This window comes from Ammospiza nelsoni, chromosome 1 (assembly GCF_027579445.1).
Source record: "Ammospiza nelsoni isolate bAmmNel1 chromosome 1, bAmmNel1.pri, whole genome shotgun sequence".
Classification (NCBI taxonomy): Eukaryota; Metazoa; Chordata; class Aves; order Passeriformes; family Passerellidae; genus Ammospiza; species Ammospiza nelsoni.
The window spans coordinates 54968870-54989567 of record NC_080633.1 but is presented as its reverse complement, the minus strand read 5'-3'; the positions used below and the strand labels follow the sequence as shown (position 1 = coordinate 54989567).

Sequence of the window (20698 nt, the reverse complement as noted above, 5' to 3'; positions counted from 1 at the left end):
AAATTCTGACTTTCCTTTTGCAGTTACCTGCCTCAGGGCCCTGGAACTCCCATGAAGTGCCAGGCTCCCAGACCTTAAGCATCTGTGCCTATGCACCACTGGCTATTAGTTCTTGCTATCAAAACTCTGGATAAAATACAGTGACTACAGACACATCAGGGCAACTGGAGACTTTCTATTTTGGTCTGATGGCTAGGCCTGTAATTATTTGTTTTTTCAAATTCCTTCTCTTACATTCATTTTTGGCTCTAATACTGTTCTCAGAAGTATTAGAAGGTATTGAAGTGCAACATAGATTTACTTGTTCTTAGAGAAATACGGAGAAAAGCCTGAAAACCATCCCAATTTAATAAATCTTCCCTTCCCTATCCAAATATACTTTTGGTTCTAACCTACAGGGTTAGACAGTATCTGCTACTGTTTACTTAGCTTAAACAGCTACTCATACCTGAGGTATGGAGGGCTAACTCATAACATCATTTGGACAACCTGATGCATATCCTCTTGCATATAAAAACCAAGTCAATTATATTCAGGCACCAGAAACTTCTTATGCACCATGATCCTGATTTCACCCTCTGTAACAAATAGCTCATCATTTCAAGAATCACTGAAGGATCTTCCCACAGGTAAGTCTCTTACACTTTTAAGAACCAGTTTTCTTATCCTCATAAAAAATAGAATGGATTGAACCACAACTTAGACTACTCCTGTGGTTCTGAGCATGATAAAAGAAATCCATCATACGTTTGTGTAAAAACAAAGTGTCACTGGAAGAGCACTGGAGTTGTGGGATCACATTAGATGCTACACAACTGTGTCTGAAGTATCACAGGTCCTTACATATGCTATGGCAGTTGGAATTGCATTACAAGTATATAATAAGTATATAAAAACACACTCTCCACATGGGCTATTCTACAGCAGATGAACTGAGGTACTTTCACACCCTCTGGAAAGTTTTTTCCCCCATAATCTATCACACACACAACAAATTCCAACTCAGAGAAAGGGAAGCTTTCCTCCCATCCACTCTGAAAATATCATATGCCCAAATTATATTTTCTAGAAGCTTTTTTAAAATCAAGGTTGATTGAACAACTGAACACTGCACTGCCATAGTTGTCTGATGAGTTGGGAAAGTTACACTGCCTTTTTGCTTTCCTGCTTTCTTGTGTACAAAACATATAATTCCTGGTCTCGCCACAAAATGGCACCTGGAAATATTGAAATTACTGCCTATTACAAAGTGGTCTTTCTACAGAGTGTTGTTTGCAAAGTAGTTCACTGGGAATTTAAATCAATTTTCTGCACCATTCCCTCTACTACCAGGAACACCTCTGGCCTTCTGAGAGGAGAAGCATAGAAAGTTTAACTGAGTTTATCATGGAAGTGATATGGTTTTTTTTGTTCCGGGCAGCATCTAAGTTGCTATTGACACAACTTTCCCACTAAGTTTCTTCCCTTCATTTGTTATTTTGCAATTGCAAAGACAAAACATCTGTCTTCAGTAGTACAGTCTTGGCACAGGGTCATACACTAACGCGCAGTGTTCAACCAGTCATATTCTCATAACTCCAGCACGTACATCCACCATCAGACTGGCATCACAGCAACAGCAGATCTGGCAGCAGTCCAATGTGATGGGCCTTGTTGGAGACACTACTGCAACAAAACCTAAGACAAAATGACACAAACCAGGACACACCAGAGGAGCTGACGGCTCAATCCTACAGTCCACACTATTCCTATTTTCCAGTCAAATGGCTTTGAAAAAGTTTGATTCTGAAAAAATGAAGTGTAGAAAATAGGTAAAATGGACTACATAAGCTATCTTCACATAAACACTGAAGACGAGGATCAGGATGATGGAATTTATCTGTTGTAATGAGAAAGCCATATGGCATTACTTTGGAGATTAAATGTATGATCCTATTCAGGTAATTAACAGTGCTCAGTAAGGCAAAACCTCTCCTGCAGGATACTAAGGATAACAGGAAGGGCTTCTACAGGAATGTGGCAAGCAAAAGAGATACTAGGGATAGAAAAGATGTGGGAAGAAAACAGGAGACCAGGCTACCCTGGACGAAGAGGAGGCTGAGATTCTCAATGACTTCTGTCCCTCAGTCTTCACTGCCAAGTGCTCCAGCCATGCCACCCAAGTCAAGAAAAGCAGATGCAGGGACTGTGAGGATGAAGATCCTGAGCCCCCTGTAGGAGAAGATCAGGTTCGAGACCATCTAAGGAACCTGAATGTGCACGAGTCCATGGGACCCAACGAGATTTATCCTGAGGGAGCTGGCAGATGAAGTTGCTGAGCCACCATCCATTGTTTTTGAAAAATTGTGTCAGGTGAAGTCCTTGATAACTGGAAAAAAGGAAATATAATCCTCATTTTTAAAAAGGGAAAAGTGGAAGATACAGGGAACTACTGTCCAGTCAGTTTCAGCTCTGTGCCAGGCAAGGTCACACAGCAGATTCTACCAGAAACTATGCTAAGGTACCCACCCAACAAAGAGGTGGCTGGTAACAGCTAAAATGGTTTTACAAGGAGAAGATCATGCCTAACAAATCTGGTGACCTTCTATGGCAGGGCTACAGCATTGGTGGACAGGGGTAGAGCAACTGACATTGTCTACCTGGAGTAAATGCAAAGTATTTCAAACTCCTGCAGGACATCCTTGTCTCCAGATTGGAGACAGGGATTTGATGGATGGACCACTCAGTGGATACAGAACTGGCTGGATGGCCATGTGCACAGAGTTTTGGTCAACGGCTCATTGCCACATGGAGATCAGTGACTGGTGTCCCTCAGGGTCCATACTGGGCCTGATACTGTTCAACATCTTTGTTGGTGACATGGACAGCGGGCCAAGTGCACCCTCAGCAAGTTCACTGATGACACCAGTCTGTGTGGTGCAGTTGACATGATGAAGGGAAGGGATAATGGCATCCAGAGGGACCTTGACAGATGTGGGCTGAAGCAAACCTCATGAAGTTCAACAAAGCAAAGTGCAAGGTCCTACACTATTGGTACACACAAGACATTATGGACTTTGGACCTGGTTAGCATAAGAGATTTGATAACAGGATGCCTTGGTAATAGCAAACAGAACTTTGAGGATAGAATCAAGATTGCAAGAAGATTAAATCAGACAGACTTACCAGAAAAAGAAAATAACATCAAACTCTTCAAGCAAGAGATGTAAAATGCAAGAGATGTTGTAAAATGCATAAATTTGTTTATATGATGATTAACCCAATCCTGGCAGTAAAACATTATTAGTCTTCCTAGAATAAGTATATAAGCAGTTGTACTTCACAATAAATTTGGATTCTTTGACTATTTCACGGAGTCCCCGTCCCTCTTCATTGCCGACACTACACCTGGGTCACTGCAATCCCAGACACACCAATGGCTTGGGCAGAGAAGTGGTTGAGAGCAACCCTGCTAAGAAAGACCTGGGGGTTACAGGTGAGGAAAAACTCCACACGAGCCAGCTGTCTGTGCTCGTAGCTTAAAAAGACAATTGAATCCTGGGCTGCATCACAAGGAATGCCAGCAGGTCAAAGGAGGTGATTCTGCCCCTCTACTCTGCTCATGTGAGATCCTAACTGGAGTGCTGCATTCAGTTCTGGTGTCTCCAACATCAGGAGGACATGAAACTGTTGGAGCAAGTCCAGAGGAGGGTCATGGAGTTTGTAAGAGGACTGAAGTACCTCTTTTATGAAGACAGGCTGAGAAAGCTGAGGCTGTACAGCCTGGAGAAAAGAAGGAGACCCACACTTCCAGTACCTGAAAGAGACCTACAAGAAAGTCTGGAGAGGGACTCTTCATCAGGAACTGCAATGATAAGACAAGGAGTAACGAGTGCAAATGAAAAAGGGAAAATTTGGGCTACATATTAGGAAGAAATTATATACTGTGAGTGTGGTGAGACACTGAACAGGTTGCCCAGAGAGGTTGTGGATATCCCAACCCTGATGCTGTTCAAACCTAGGCTGAATAAGGCCTTGAGCAACTTCGTCTAGGGGCAGGTGTCCCTGCCCATGGCAGGGAAGATTAGGACTATGTAATCTTTACATTCTAAGCACTTAACATTCTGTGATTCTAAGATTCTAGAATGTTGTCAGTGGAAAAAAAAGGTGATTCCAGAGTATTTGCACTTTTCTCACATTCAAAATAGTGCACAATACTTCCAGACTTGTTCTATTTCTAAACAGAAATTCAATGATACAGTATTTCATAACAGCATATATATTTTAAGTAGCAATTTGGTACAAGCCTTCTGCATGCCCAACACCTTCATCAGTTGCTATTAACTTTTTCTTTCTCCTATTATTTTTTCCTCTTTGTCTCCACCATACACAGATGACAATCAGGGAAAACAACTGAACTCAACTAAAAGAGACCTGCTCATTTACACAACCCTCCAGCTAAGTGTTGACAGGAAATGATGTACACAAGATAAAGCAAACACAGAGTACATTTTTTTCTGTACTCAAGTCAAACTAGCACATTGACTATTAGCCTGTCTGCTGACATTACAAGTCAGAACTTTCTGTGGAGCTCAGAAAGTGATGATGGTCCAGGCTGAATATTACATGCATTTTAAAATAAAGTTTCAGGAAGAACTCTAATACCAGACTCTTCTTGTTCAGAGTTAAATAACAGTCAAACCTATGATTTTCAGAATTGTGTTCCACTGGAAAGCTGTTTGAAAATCAAGATCTCAATCTATTCAGGAAATAAGAAAGAAAAGACCACAGATAAAATTGGTACATATATTATCTAAACTAAAGTGTTTCTTCCAGAATCAGTTCCAGTTCTTCTTTTCATAACCATCATTTGTTTAAATATACTTTTGTGCCAGTCAGCAAAGCTACTTACTATTTCAAATTTACTTGTATTAAATTAATTAAATTAAATTGCATCAAAATTAATTGTGTTCAATTGCATCCAATACCCTGTGGATAATTTTGATATTTCATAAAGGAGGAACACATATAATATTGTGGGTCACCCCCTCCCACCTTGCTCTTATTTTTCTTTTTTTAAATAAATGTTATAAACTCAGGCATAAAGTTACAACTGCCTTTCCCTTGTGTTTTTTTTAAAGCTTTGTCCAGCTAACACACCGATGAATTTATTTGTCTGACAAAAGAAAACAGGCTTTGGATTTTACAGTAAAGGAATAAATACCCCTCCTGCCCAATCTACCTTTACATGTCTACAAAAGATGAAGAATCACTCAAGGTTAGAGAAGATAAAAGTCATCACTAACTCATCATAATTTGAAGCACTGATTATTTAACACAGTTGGAACCATGATACACACTGCAATTTGGTCACTTGACTGTTGTAAAGGTATTTGAAATGTGCATTGGAAAAAACCTGTAACATGTAAAAGAATCTAAAATTTAGAACACGTAAGAGAGATGATCTAATCTTAAGCCTCATGTCATAAAATCAGAGGAACCTGTATATAAAATGTTGAAAATGTACTATTTATTTTATTAGCACTACATTGGATAATCTTTTTTGTACCTTATCAGGACCCCTACCATTAGGCCCATCAAGTAAAAATACACAACAACTTTGTGATCACAATCATACTTCCAGTACTGTGTAAGAGATAATAATACACATTTAATTTCTCAAGCATCATAATTCAAGTTCAGCAATAAGTTTGGTCCAGTTGGTTAGGAATGGAAATTATTTACCTGGGAATAGCTTCAGAATTTCATAAACTTTTGAAGCACCAGCAAAGGAAGAAATACCTTCAGCTGAATTTCCATTAGCTTCAGTTTTCTTTCTGATGGAGACATGTTTGGAATTCTGGACAACATAAGTAAGTCTGACTGTTCAAAATCAATAATGTCAAGCTGACACTATAGAACAAAAAAAAACATTACCTTAATGGACGAAAGAAAGTTTAGGTAGTAGGAGAGAAAGCTAGTAGACACCTTGCACATAAAGATCTAAATGCAGACTTTTGCAAAATCCTAAATTTAAAGGAAAGGAAAATCAAATATCTAGCAGCAAATGTACCTCATGTGATAATCAATTACCTAATGTAAAATGCTTGAAATAAATGCTCTTACTATGGATTAAGTCAGCTCTTCAATTAGGAGTAAATTCATGGCCACTCAGAAAGCTTCTTTTAATTGTGTTCTTTGTGGCAACTCCTTCTCCCCTGACACTCATCATCAACCCACCTTATACAATCAGTCCCCCAATGGTGAACCTGAGAAATCAATCTGCTAATGTATAATTTGTAAAGCTCCCCCGACTAACAAATGGATAATTGATTCTTTCACAAATGCTGCATCCCAATGGATTTGAACTAGATGAACATGAAACATAAGACTGGATTTCACTCCAATTCTGTGAGAAATGCAATATTTACAAGCTAGGAATCTAAACATTTTAATAGTTGTCTGTGACTTCATGCCTTTTAGCCATGGTTTGCAGGCAAACCACATGCACATTAGGAGTGTGAAAAGCAAAGCAGTGTTCAATCATACTTACAGCAAAGCTCATTTTACTTCAAGAGGTTCCCATCACTTCTACAACCTCCTTAATCAGTGTTTTCACCCACTCTTTAAAAGGACTTTTCATAAACTTTTCCTAAATTAATTTACACATAATTATTTATCTGTGTGCGAAGAACCAATTTAGCTTTATCTCAACACTGATTGCCAGGGGCACATGGGGAAGGGGTTGCACATCTGCCACATGCAGGAGGTAAGCGTTGTCTCTGGGAGGATTTCACCTGACAACATGGGACTTCACCTCCTCCCAAGGGACAGTCAGTAGGAGACAGTGAACTCTCCAGAGAGGCTTCTCCAATCAGACGATGAAAGGTCACCACCAATGGACTGCCATGGAAGGTTAGACTGGGCCAATGGTCTCCAGCCAACAGGCAGGCTTGGGGAAGTGCCAGAGAGCACAAAGTAATTTCACCACGAGCAGTGGGGGGTTTTGGAGACTATGCTTTTTGCTTTGAGGGGCTTTTCGGTTTTATGCTTTTTGTGTCTTTCTGGGGACTTGTCTTTTGGCCAGGGGCTTTTGAGACTTACTTTTTACCTTTGGCTTCAGCCTGCTCAGGGGCTCACCACTGCTCGCTGATGTGCCCTTGCTGCCTTGCTCGCTCCCTCCTTTGCCCTGACCCCAGTCTGCCTTTTGGCTCTTCTGCCTTCGCGCCTGTCCTGCCTCCCCGTGTCCCCGACCACCACAGTGCCGCTTGGCCCGCGCGTCCTTGCCTGAGCTACTTGCGTTCAACCCGGCTGCTCCAACCGAGCCCGGCACTGCGATGCTCGCCCCGACCCTGTCCAGGGTCCCGAGCCTCCGGTCGGAGCGCCTGCCCCGCGTGTCTGTGGAACCTCCCCGAGAGTCGCGTCGGCTCGCTCGGAGCCAGGTCTGCACCGCCCGCCGCCCGAACACCGGCGGCACTTCCCCGGACCCGCAGGTGGCAACGCCCTCCTTTCCTCTCTGTCTCCTCTCCCCCCTCTCTCCCTGCCCTTTCCCCTCCTTTTCCATTTTCCTTCCTTCTTTTCTGCCTTTTCCAGCCCTCTTTCGTTTGGGCAACTCCTTTTGCTTTTACTTTTTTTTTTTTTTTCATCACTAATAAACAGTTCTCAGATACAATGTTTGCATTGTTTGGCTTAATTTAGTTCCTAATCATCCATTTCCAATAGAACTCCTTGCAGATTCCCTCAGAGGGACATGATACCATGCATATGCATACATATATATATATATATATATATATATACACTGAAAGAAGAAAAACACCTAAAGGTCTTTTCTGCTACATGACTATCAGTCTGGATCTGTACAATGATTATGTACAGATTTATTACAATGCAACTTTGTACATGCAATTTGCCTGTTCTCCATACTAAGGCAAATTGCATGTACAAAGTTGCATTGTAATAAAAAAACTGTCTCCTAAATGTGCATACTTTTCATTTATTCATGTTTCATCTGCATGCCATTCACATAAACAAGCATGTAAAGCTCCAATGTACAGCAATATGATCAATCAACCCACGGTTGTATACTTGGTTGTATACATGGTTAGCTTACTGGAGTATGGACTACCATTATTATGTTTGTATTATTTCCACCATGGCGGAGGTATCCAAGTGTAAAATACTGATTTGCAAACAGAAACCACCTCAGTTATTGTCATAACTAAGCTAAGATCCTCACAAAACACAAACCTTGCTCCATGTAGGATGAGGAACTGGCTTTGAAAAGCATCCCAAATCCTCAGCAACAGTTGAGCACAACTCTATCATATGTTGTGTCCCACCTCTTTTGACTTCAAAACACTCATACCCAGAGATCTCTTGTACTGAGGAACTGTCTTTAAAAAGAAACTGAACCCACGCACTTTTCTTGTTCCAAATGCTGCAGTGTTGCACTGACTCACAAATATTTTGCATATTTGCAAAATTTCATTGATACAACACAGGAAAAAGCATCTTGAAACCCAAATTCTAGTGCTGTACCATGATCTACCCATAAAAAGACAGAAGTACACACATATGTATTTACACATAGCCGAGGAACAAAGCACAATAACACAAAAGTCTAAACTGAAAATGCAGCTGTAGGAGTTAAAGAAAAAGATGTTCACCACTGCCTGCAATGAAGAAGCATACTCTATATTTATATAACATCGAAAGTTTCATTTCCTGAAAATTTACTAATATTCACACCAAAGAGGTTTAGTTCACCAATATTAGCAACAAAATTCTGGTGGGAACTATTGCTCCATTGCATTTCCTGTAACACTCTTGAATCTGTCATTCTCCAAATGAAAAATGGGAGATTATGTTGGTTAGAAGAAAAGGAAGGGGGGAAGGCTCAGGGGAGTGACAAGGTCTAGGACACAGAACAATAACAACATTAACTTTTATCTTGTCTGCAGGAAGGAAGACCTTATCTACAAAAGCCAAAGATCTCAAAAGCTTGTCTAAAACTAAGGGAATATGAGGACAAGAAGTCTCTGAAATACAGTCTAAGACAGTGAGAAAGAACAAAAAACCTACAGTGATTTCAATATTTTCCACATCAGTGAATCCCTTAACCTTGTTTGTCAACTGCAGGGACTAAGAAAAAAAAAAACCAAAACATCCAAGGGGAAAAAAAAATATTAACAAGGGATCTCCCTAAATCTCTCGTAGTTACTAGATAATCAGAATGCTTGTTTACGATTGATGGAACTATTACCAAAACCAAATCTATACTGAAAGCCTTGACTACTTCCTAGCAGAATCGAACTGTTAGCTAATTCCTGATGGATCCAAAGAAAAATCTCTTTTCTATTAAAACACTGCAGTGTAAGGAGATATCCTCCTGGGAACTCTGTGCCAAAGTAAGCAAACTACTCCCATTTCCTTCTCCCCGCACATCCCCTTTGCCATCCTCTGTATAACTGTAGGGCTCTTCAACAACTTTATGTCCTAAGCCTTTCCCTACTTCTTTGTTGCTATCTGTGTATTGAAGCCATCTGAGAATATGAAGCAATATTCCCAATCACACAGCCATGGAGAAGGCTGAAGTACAGGGGGAGGGCTCAGGAAAGCCTGCTGGTGATAGATAGATCTTCCTTGAAAAACCCAACACCCCCTGGCAATGCAGAGGTTCACCAATTTCTGTTACTGCTTTCTTTTCAGAATAGTTTGCCAAACACAATGAACTAATGAACTTGTGAGAATTCATCTTTAAATATAAACTTTCAAGAGAGGCTACTGAATTATTAAAATAGGCTTTGAAGAACAGTCGCCAAAAAATATCTAAAACTGAGGATGTAACTTAAGGGGCACTTTCACTGCTTGTTTCTAACGGAATACTACCACCATCATTAATGTATTTAACAGAATTTTGTAGAATTCCATCCTTGAAGTTGAAAGTATGAGATTTTACTCCATTTCTTGATAAGCCACATTTCAGAAATGTGACAAATGAAAAAAGCCAAGCAGGACATAGAGTGAAAGCTCTTGTCAGGAGAGGTTTTCTCTTTAGAGAGGAATTTATTGGTGCATCCACCAAACAACTTTTGAAGAAGCAAAGGGGCTGTTGACTATTCTGCTTAGGGCTCATGCACTGTTGTGCCAACATCATTTCCAGGAAGGTTTTCTGAACAGCCATGGTGCTCATCCCAATCTCTGACCTAACACAAGATAGAAGACATCATCCCATGGAGCCTGGAAACACTGTTTCTCCACACATGCCCATTATTTTCTTCATAGTTCTCTTTTTTTTTTTTTTTCTTTCTGTAAGCTCCTGCAATGGAAAATTTCAGTAAGTACTTTTCCAAATTATTTTGGCTTGTCAACTACTCTGCTACAGAAAATTATCCAAATCCAGTGGCTAGTGAAATCAGTGAAAATATCTCCACTGATGGAATCAGACAGATGCAGAAATATTATAAGGAAATGAATTCCCTTTCCTGGCTGAAAACAACATAAGCAGTTATACTCCTGGCATAGTTAAATATTACACTGGGTTATCAATGCTCAAGCTCAGCCAACACCTACAGCTACAGTGTCATTTTCCATGTAAATTTTCAGTTATCAACACTGATACAGACTAGCATAAGTCAGAGCCACATACAATAATAAACACATTTTCTGATTACTGAAAGCATTGTATTCTCTTTGGACACCAACTCTGGAACTTTCTTTATTTGCAATTATAAACATCTGGTAAAGTCTCACAAGTCCACCAGAGATACTCAGTCAATATTGGATGTCTTGTCAGGATTCTAAAAGCATATGCAAACCAAAAAGATGGTGGGAGACAGAGAGTACTCACACTAGTAGAAACTGTGTATCATGAAGGGCGCTGTAATTTACTGTAAGCAGTATATCGTATGCCATATCCTCATTGTGAGAGTACGATAGGCAAGGCTAAATATGAAGATTAATTGATCCTGTACAAGTTCCTCAATGCATTTACATACAAAGAGGCTCTATTTCAATACCAGTGAAGTGTACATTTGATTGCATATCATAAACTTTATTTAAAGTAGATTAAAAAAGCAAACACGTTCATTCACTCCATCTTTACATTGCTGACATTTCAAAGCTCCTATCCATAAAACTGCCAAGACCTTCAACAACTAGACTTCAACTAGCAGCCAGTTTAGGATTACAGTGGTGAACCTTCCAACACCAAAATACCAATTTCTGACGTTTCTTATATCTTTATTTCTCTGTGTCAGAGGACACTGAGTGAAACTAACTTCTTCAACAGTGAAGACCATCACAGTGGAGATGGTCACTTGACAGTAGGTACTTTTATCAGCAGCCATTCTGAGGGTATTAACACCAGACACTGGTCAAATCTGGACTGTACATGTTTAATATTCCATCACAAGTGCAATAAAGTACTACACACACTGGCATGTCTTTTAAAACAAATAAGTCTCATCTTCCAGAAAGGAACCTTTATTAGAATTTTTAAGTTCATTATCAATTATGTCTTCCTCATAGAAAAAACTACTTGGTTTTGCCATCATGTTTTGCTCATCATATTATGCCCCTGTTATGTCATTATCTATTTTTAACAGTGCTGTATTTTTATTGTTAATGGAAACAAAGGGCTGTAGCCCTATCATTAATGTCAACTTGTATAAAAAACATTGTCCTCCAGAATTCAGTCTTTCTAACCAGGAAAACATTTTCTAATGTAAATAATATTTTATTAATGCCTGAACTCTTAATAATTCTGACAGGCCAACTACTATTATTCTATATATGCACATAAGTGCCTGCATTCCCTATGGACAAAAATACCATCCAGGTATAATACCCCATTTGAAAGGAAAACAGCCCTAGGAATCAGCAACACACTAGCTTTCTTACAATCAAACCTCTCCAAATCCTCCCTGTGCTTTTAAGTGTTATTAGATTTTAGAAAATGCACATCTGAGTTATCAGTCTTCTATGAAAACACTAAATTAGTGCTACCTGAAACTTGCTGCTTCATTGGTGCCAATAAAACTCCAGAGCAATTTGGCACAGTGGTCCACTTTCTAAATAGTCCTGAGATGTGACACACATTCAAACAGCAAATATTACTACACCTAGATGGTGAAAGAGTTAAAAGGAAAAAAAAAAAAAAAACCTGTTTTGATGATTTTGATGTATCTTAATAATATCACAAATAATTTTGCTCAAAACTGTCTGAAAGTGACACATGTAAATTTACTTTGCAGAATTACAGTAAGGTCCTCTGCTTGATCCTCCACAGAAATAAGAGGCAACAAGGTCTGGTGAAAAAAAGAAAACAAATTGGAAGCTTTCATTGATCAACAATGCTGTATTAAATACTACACTAGTAATGTCTTTAATGTCCTTTATGTTTTGCATTCTCCCCTTTTCAAATGTCTTCACCCTAGATTATTCAATGCTTTTTTTCGAAAAAACCATGCAGAATATGATAGCATCCTACGAAGTCAAGAGAAAGTGAACTATTTCCTATGTCTAGATGCTTGTAACAGAACAGTATGTAAACACAGTCCTTTACCTCATTAAAAGGTGACATAGCAGATTTCTACTGAAGTCAGTGACACTAAAGAGGGCTGCTAAGGTATCTTAAATGTAATACATTTAGAGCTGGTCATGAAATGCAGCTGACAAACAAGAAGATACCCAGTCTGAGGTAAAGTGATTGATACTGGGGAACACAAAAGGAGACTTCTTCCAATGCTTCTATGTTAAAAAAAAAGGAAAACAATATGCATTTGAAGGGTAATGAAGTTGTAGAAGGACCATTAGGTCTAAAGTGAGGCTGTAATCCTTCTCAAAAAAGGGACATGGGCAACCTAGTTGCTAGTCAAGAGTTCAAAAGAGAAGGCAGAAACAATTGCTACTCCAAAATCAGCTGCTAAAATACACGGGCTTTATACTTCAATTGAAATTAATTAGATTGACAGCATACATGTTACTGTTTGCTGCAGTACAAGCACACATCTGACTCGTATGAGTTAACAACATTCAAGAAATAAATGACTATACCATACAAGACTTTCTGTAGCTGAACTCATACCTCCAGCTAAAATTTTTACATTATTTTTGCACTAAGCTACGGTTATTGAAAGTACAATCCTGAAAGAATAACTGAATGAAATGGTGACACTTCCTAAGTTTTGAGCTACAAAAATTAATTATAAGTGATTCTAGAATTGTTTAGAACTCCCACATTTCATCCATAATCCAAACAACATTTCTATTAGTATCAAATATCAAATACCTTCCATATCCCTTTGATTTTTTTGGTTAACTAAAAATTTCATTAATACTCCTTTCAAAGGAAAGTCAGATACAATAGTACAAAGATGAGGTGCAAAACGTACAAGAGGTTGTTTTTTTCTTATTTCAGTTTTGTCAGACAAGAAACTTTTCTAGATCTATGGAATAATGGTCATGACGCCAAAATTTCTGCCAGTCTATGCAAGATACCACAGGTTACCACAGGTACACCATGGTTCCTGCCAAAGATGGTTCCGAATCTTCAATAGCTCCACAGTTCCCATTGGAAACTGTTCATGTGACAAGCAACCTAATAAGCACAGTACCAGAAGAAACATATAAAACATACTTTTTAAGCCTTGATACAAAAAAGCCAGACTCAAAAGCCATCTGAATTATTCCCACAACTACTGTAAAAACTTTTGGATTTCCAAATCCTTTGCAGTTAAAATGAAAAGATAGACAGAGAGAAGCAGAAGTGATATTAAATTGAGTGTAGACATTCAAGACTTAAGACAAAAATCCCAAAAGATGACATTTGTATCAATTTTTTCCATTTGAAAGAGCTAGCAGTTGGCATAAAGCTTTTAAGACATAAAAATGCAACACCTATTTTGTTGGGAGGTCCCAGGGTTGAAAAGGAAACTTGTCCTTTGCAATAGACACTTGCTTCTATCAAAACCATAATTTTTATTTTGGCTTTTGGAACTCTCACTTAAAATAGACTACTTGGTTTTATAAACAAAACAGGATTTCAGCTTCAAATTTAACAGGCACAGTAACACCATGGAAATCCTAACAGAGAGCTACCCAGATCTTTAAATTCTGCTGCTTCACTTCCTAAGTTTTCCTACATAGTCTGACACTAACAATTACAATGATGTCATTAAAGATAAAAAACAGGGACTTTGAAGTAGCTTGTCAAAGTAAGTGATATTTACATCATCTTAGTTTCAAACTCTCATGCAAAGTTCCATCCAAAGCAACTTCATTATACAATGAAAAGGTAAGTTACCTTCCCCATTGAAAGATGTTGCTTAATCTCCTCCAGCAGTTAGCAGGTTTTGTATCATTGCTAGCAGCAGCACTTAGTGCTTAAGAACAGCTGTTTCTTTGTTAGAAATATTTTTTTGTTGTTAACAATTAAACTCTTGCCAAGAGGCAACAAGTCAACTGAAACCTCTGGTTTTCTTTGCAACCTGCTGAGTTATCAGCAAAACCAATAGGCCACACACTGACCTTCAACCAAGGTCTTGCTCCAGAGATTGGTGAGTGCTGTAACTTCAATACACTCAAGGGCAATAATACCACCACAGAAGGAACTCCCTTTCAAGCCTTCATGGCAGCAGAGATGACGTAGTGTTTTTGCATTACATTCACTCCTATAAAAAAACTGTAATTGAAGAGCTAGTGCTACACAATGCGAGACAATCACAAAGATAACCACAAGGCAAGGCAAGGCAAGAAACACATTGTAAAAAGATATGCTGTGAGGAGGTTTCTTTCTGAAACTCTAGCTGTATTGAATAACTCACAATAGCTGTTGCATGCTAAAAGACTTCAATTTCTTTGTATTAAGAGAAGCATTAAACCACTATTTAGATCATTTTCTAGACTCATTACATCACTACTGAAACACCTTCAATGCATTAAACATTCAAATGCACGTTACTTATAAAATAGGCAATCTTCCCCCTTCTAAAAGGCTATCACTGGCACCATCCAAGACTTCTTACCACTTTTGCTTTAAGCTTGATGTTTATGAGAAGACCAGAATGGGGACAGGTTTTCTTGCCCTTTGAAAGCTTTTTGATTTGTTACGTAACTAAACATGTTTGTACAGCTTTCTTCATATCTACAAATCCTTAATCCACAGGATGTCAGTTCAGGCAGTAATTATATGAATAAATTGTAGACAGTCTAAGAAGGAAAGAAAGATGGAGAGACATTTGGAATTAACGTGCTGTGAATCAGTTCTGCATCATCCTTTGTCAGTGGAATTAGCAGGCTTTTCTTGCCTCTTCTTGTTGCCTTTTAGTAATAATTTTTAGTGTATTTGACACATTTCATCTCACTCAATGCACTGAACCCTAATACAAGAGAATACCAGTTTGTCAAACATACATTATTGAGGATGCATACCACTAAATCTTAGGCAACTGACATTGTCAAAGACAAGCCACCCTGGCAAGAGCTACAGAAATGCTAGGCGAAGAGGAGAGAGGTATAACAAGTGCACGAGCACAACTACTGAGAACCCAAGCAACACAAAAGGCCAAAGCCTCCCAACTCCTGTCTCAATTCCCCCCAAAACACAAATATCTTACAACAGTTTCAAAGCACACATTTCCACTGCTGTTGACTAGAGGAGTTGCAAGCCTGAAAAGACTAGTCGTCCACTTGGTATAAGATTCTGCATCAGATATTTGAAGAGCTGGATGAGAGTAAGACTTCATTCTAAAAATAATTTTTAGTTTTTAATGTAAGTATCACAGAAGCCTCTTTGAATATTTATTGGTCAAAGCAGAGTAGACACTACAGAATTTGTAACCCAGGATAACCACACTGATTTCCTGCTATGGACATCAAGAAGTGTAGTCCTAATAGGTTTTTTAAACAATAAACAAGAAAGTGTGTTACAATACCAGAACTTCTAGGGATGCCAAACTTTATATTTTAATGTTTCTTACAGCTGTTTTTAGCTCAAATTAAAATGATAAATGCGTTCGGTCTTGAAAATGAGTGCTGCCATTCAAAACTTGGCCATTCTGGAGATAATGCAACACACTCGTGAATTTTCTCCCTCATTTTGCTGCAAATCCTCTGATATGAGCACCTTTTTACTTTTTACAATTTGGCTCAAATGCAGATGCATTATGGAAAAAAAAGAATTTATTATAAAAGCAAAAATTCTTATTTCTTCAATTTCCAAGACCATTTATATTTTTTTAACATGCCTTCCTGAAATTAGGAAAGAAAAACAGTAATCAAGAGGACTAAGAGAGCAATAATGGTATTTTCTAAGAATATTTAATATGCACTTGACATTTAAATGAATTTCTAAAAAATGCTTTAAAAAACCCTCTTGCATAATTCTGGTTTATTTTACATACTAACAGTGTTTGAATCTAGTAGCTTTTTAAGTTTCCCACATATGGTTTGTTTTTGATAATTACACATTTAACAGATGTATAAAAAAAATTAGTTTTTTCACATCCCAGCTTTTCTTTAAAAAAAAACCCCTGAAAAATGGAGATATAGACTCAGATGATGTACAGTTCCTTATGTAACTGTTTTCTTTTGCACAAAGGGCATCACATTGCTATCCTTACTATTAATTTCTGCAATGTCACAAGACAGGAAACATCTGCTGTAAAGATCCTTTCAAAAAGAAAAATACATAAAAGACACTCCCCAGGTACACCGTTTACTGCAAACAATTAAAATATTTCAGTGGTAATACTGCTATTTTATTCAGAAAAAATTATATATAATATTAATTTCCAATAATCAGTAACAACAGGTACTTCCCCTATTAACAACTTCAAGATAGAGCTGTATATGCCATTTCACCAATGATAAGGGTCTGAGAAGGAATTTGTTCTTTTTGGATCAGAGAAAAAGAACCAGAAAAAACACCACTAGTGAAAACAGTCTTCACCAGCACATTTACAGAAATGCTTTGTCCCTGCGTGACTTCGGGAAGTAATTCCCTTTTTTTTTCCAGAAAGGGTTAGGTTTCATTTGGGATTTATAACATGGCAATACTTTAATGCAAATTCCCCAGGGGACACAATAAAGAGGCATTAGAAGGAGAGAACTGAACTGAGACCCCCAGTGAATGTTTTGTAGTAATGTCTCTAGTCTGAAATTCAACATCTTGAGAAGTTCAGGTTAGAAGGAAAATACTTTGGCATACAGCAGCCAGTTAGAATAAACTGTCTATGGGTTCAGCAGCTGACACTATTAATTCAGAAAACTTTTCAGCTTAAGCAGCCAAGTACATCATAGAGCTGCTTTCTTCTCACATAGGCAGCCTGTTCTGTCCTACAACAGTTAGTAGTTCCTTAAGAAACTTTACTTTTAAAGACAAGTGGTACTAGAGAAAAATCATTCTTCTTCAAACTAGAAAAAAGAGGAAAAAAAGAAAAAAGAAGCACCATTTCCAACTAATCCATGATATAATCTATTGCAGCGGAGACATGTACATTACAAAAAGAGATATAAACATTAAGAGTAGAATCCAAGAAACATTTCTTTTTCCTATTCTCCAGCTCAAAAAGCAGTTTGTACTCTAACAATAGTTTCAAAAGAAATCATTGTCATCTTTACAAGAGACACAGCACAAAAATCATGCTGAAGCAGGCTAAGTTTGGAAAAGTAACATCTTTGAGCAGAAAGTAACTTTATAGTTCAACACTAACTTCATAAGAAACCAGCCTCCCAGCAGGCGCTAGTAGGACTTTTCAGTAAAGAAAAACAAAGAGAATAACAGCAAATTTGAGAGGGTGCGTATAAAGAGAATGCAGGGATTTTGTTTTATAGACTTTACCAGGTAACAGGTCCCCTTGTTCCTTGCTCTACATCTAGGCAGTTCCCTAAGTCTTCACAGAAGGATGATTTCATCTCTTGGAATCAGTGTGAGAGAACATGCATTGGTGGTGGACAAAATATTGTTCTACAACTAAAATTTTCCAAGCACCTTATACTGAGTGGAACAAATACAAGTTTAGGACAGTTAATTCCAGACTCAATACAAAATCTCCATTTAAGTGAGTCTCTGACTCTGTTTTCTACTGCAGCAATGGAGGAGAATAATTCAGGTATATTTAATCTGACCTGCCTCAAATAGAGAAGTTTCTCCTACTTCCTAGAGAAACTCTATCAAGAAGCATGCATGTAAAGTAATAAGAACTGCAAGGGAGACACCAAGAGCTTTTCCTCTTCTGAAATGCAGTCAGCATTCTCAGCTACAGGGCTGATGAACATACAAAATTAAAAGAAATAGAAGCTCATAATTAGTTTGACTTTAATGAATCCCCAGTAAGGTCATTGTCAATCTGAATAAAATTAAATCTAAAAATTCCTTCATGAGCTGCATCTTAAGTTTATACTTAAGTTTATGCTCCACTCCCTTGCAAAATTCATAATTAGATTTTTCAAAAATACAAACAAACACTTGACCCCTTCCATGCAGCTGTGTCAGCTTTAGAATGTATATTCTCTTTGCAAACATGTCCACATCTTGTGGTGGTTTCTATGGCTAGTGCTTATATTGCTATGAAAAAACAGTGCTTGGCTACCAACATTTTTGAAGACCTGAGGAGAAAAAAAAATTCTAATTCTTTTCCTTCCACTCTCCAAGAAAGACAGGGAATTTGAAACTAATGAACTAATATCCACAATAAAAAGGAACATTTAATACTCTAGAACAGAGCTTTAAATTTAGCATTTTATTCATCTGATATCACAAAGCACAATAAGGAAAAAGGCTTCTTCTTTTCCTTCAATCAATACAATCCCTTAATAATTCAAACATCAAAACATTTACATAAAATATTAGCATTACGTATTTGTAATTGATAAACTGAGCCAGCAAGGTCATCACTTTTCAATTACTTGTGGCAACTAGATAGGTGACAGTGCACAAACTAATAACTGACAGTAGTCAGCTAATGAACAGGTTCATGCCTTATGGCAGTAATGAGTTTCCGGGTTCCATTTTTAATAGCCACTTGCAATCATAAATATGCATTTCCTCTTCTGCTACATGAAGAAGTTTCCTATATATAAACTGAGATGTGCTCACCACAAAGACATCCAGCATAACTTCTTTTTGCAAGGACCATAGACTGGTTTTTATGTTATGGAATGTGCTAGTGTAGTTGCACTTGCAACTGACTTACTGCAGCATGAGTGTTAAGTGTACATTGCAGCAGTTTTACATGCCTGTAAATGGGTTCTGAATAACATCATACTTACAACATCAAACTTCTGTGTGATGTTCCCCTGGACATCAAGTAAATAAACTTTGCCATAATGTGTTCCCAGTGCCAAAAACTGTGAAAGAAAGAGATTGATTACATAAACACAAAGACACCACAAGAAATAGTGCAATGCTAAATGAACTCCAGGATTAGCAACACTGGGGAAAAGAAAAAAGCCCACCACTTTCTATAGAAAAAGGTTATTTTAACTGTACCCAAATAATAAAACAGGGCTTCAAGCCCATATTACTGTGATAGTGCAAGTTAGCTGTCAGAATGAGTCATGAGGACCCTCATCCACTGACAACTAATGGTGGGTCTGCAGTCTGTATATACCAGCTGATGGACTGTGGCAGCAAATTAAAAATACAGCGTGAGAGCAAGAACCAACAGAGATCTGAAATAGTTCCTAGATCCTTTCTGCAGCTTTGTTTCAATCCTAATGTTTCCTTTGAGCTTTATTTTTAATTCTTCTTCATTATTAAAATAAAAAAAAAAAAAAAAGTGTTCAAACACAGCAAAAGGCCAACTGTAAGCCCCTGGTAAAATACAGTTGAATTATGGAAGGTCTATGACAGTGCATTTAAGTACACAGATAACTCCTGGGATTGCTTTCCTTCACATAGTAACATTCCTAAACAGAATACTCCCAAGACAAATACACTTCCTTGGAAATCTCAGGAGTTTCATTCTAAAAAATAGCAGCAAAATAAAGAAATCTTGACATAAATCCATACTATCACAAACTTATTTTGATACAAACAAGAAGGAAATTGATTCTGAGAGATCTGCTGTTAATTGAACCATGTGAACTACACCTAAACAGAAAAGATAGAATTTCAGTACTACTTGATTTATGACAGAGGTTTCTTTTATTTGCCCCCTCCCCCACGCTCCCACTTTCAGCATTACTGAAATAGTCTAGGCTACTCAATTCTCTGTATTTCACTGCATGTGAGCATGCTTCATTGCAACCTATAATGAAATGCTCAAATTTACAGGCACTGCTAAGCGTGTCAGTCAGGCAGCACAATCTTTAAAAAATAACCTTACAGAAAGTCAAGGTTTAAAAGGATTTATCAAAATGGAATTGCTTAAAATGAAATTTCTGTTCAGGCACTTAAAATATGAAGCTACATTAAAAGGACGCAAGAAAGGGAAAGAAGGGGCTCATTAGAAATTCATTCCCTGCAATGCCTTTCACTCCTGCAAGGTTGCCTTTTTTCAGGAAGAAAAAAGTCCCCCGGGTAAAAAAATCAATACTGGTTAATAAAACATCAGGTGTGCAGACATAACTAGGTATGACTATTCCACTGCACAGGCCTGCTTGAATGCACCAGGTGCCATGACGATTAGTCATCCAGTGCAGACAGCAAGCCTGGTGAAAATATGATGCTTTAGCAGCAAAAAAAAAAAAAAAAAAAATTCTGGGGGAAAAT

The 20698-nt window shown here is 38.0% G+C and overlaps 1 protein-coding gene across 2 annotated transcripts in view; it reads right to left on the bottom strand.

The window, feature by feature from the left end:
• The window catches only part of VPS41 (VPS41 subunit of HOPS complex), a 109216-nt gene that overhangs the window by 63434 nt on the left and 25084 nt on the right, over positions 1-20698 (bottom strand). For both annotated transcript variants that reach the window (XM_059477746.1, XM_059477756.1), the window contains one exon: positions 19255-19332. In XM_059477746.1, coding sequence (XP_059333729.1) covers positions 19255-19332 — 78 coding nt within the window. The remainder of the gene's footprint in view (positions 1-19254; positions 19333-20698) is intronic.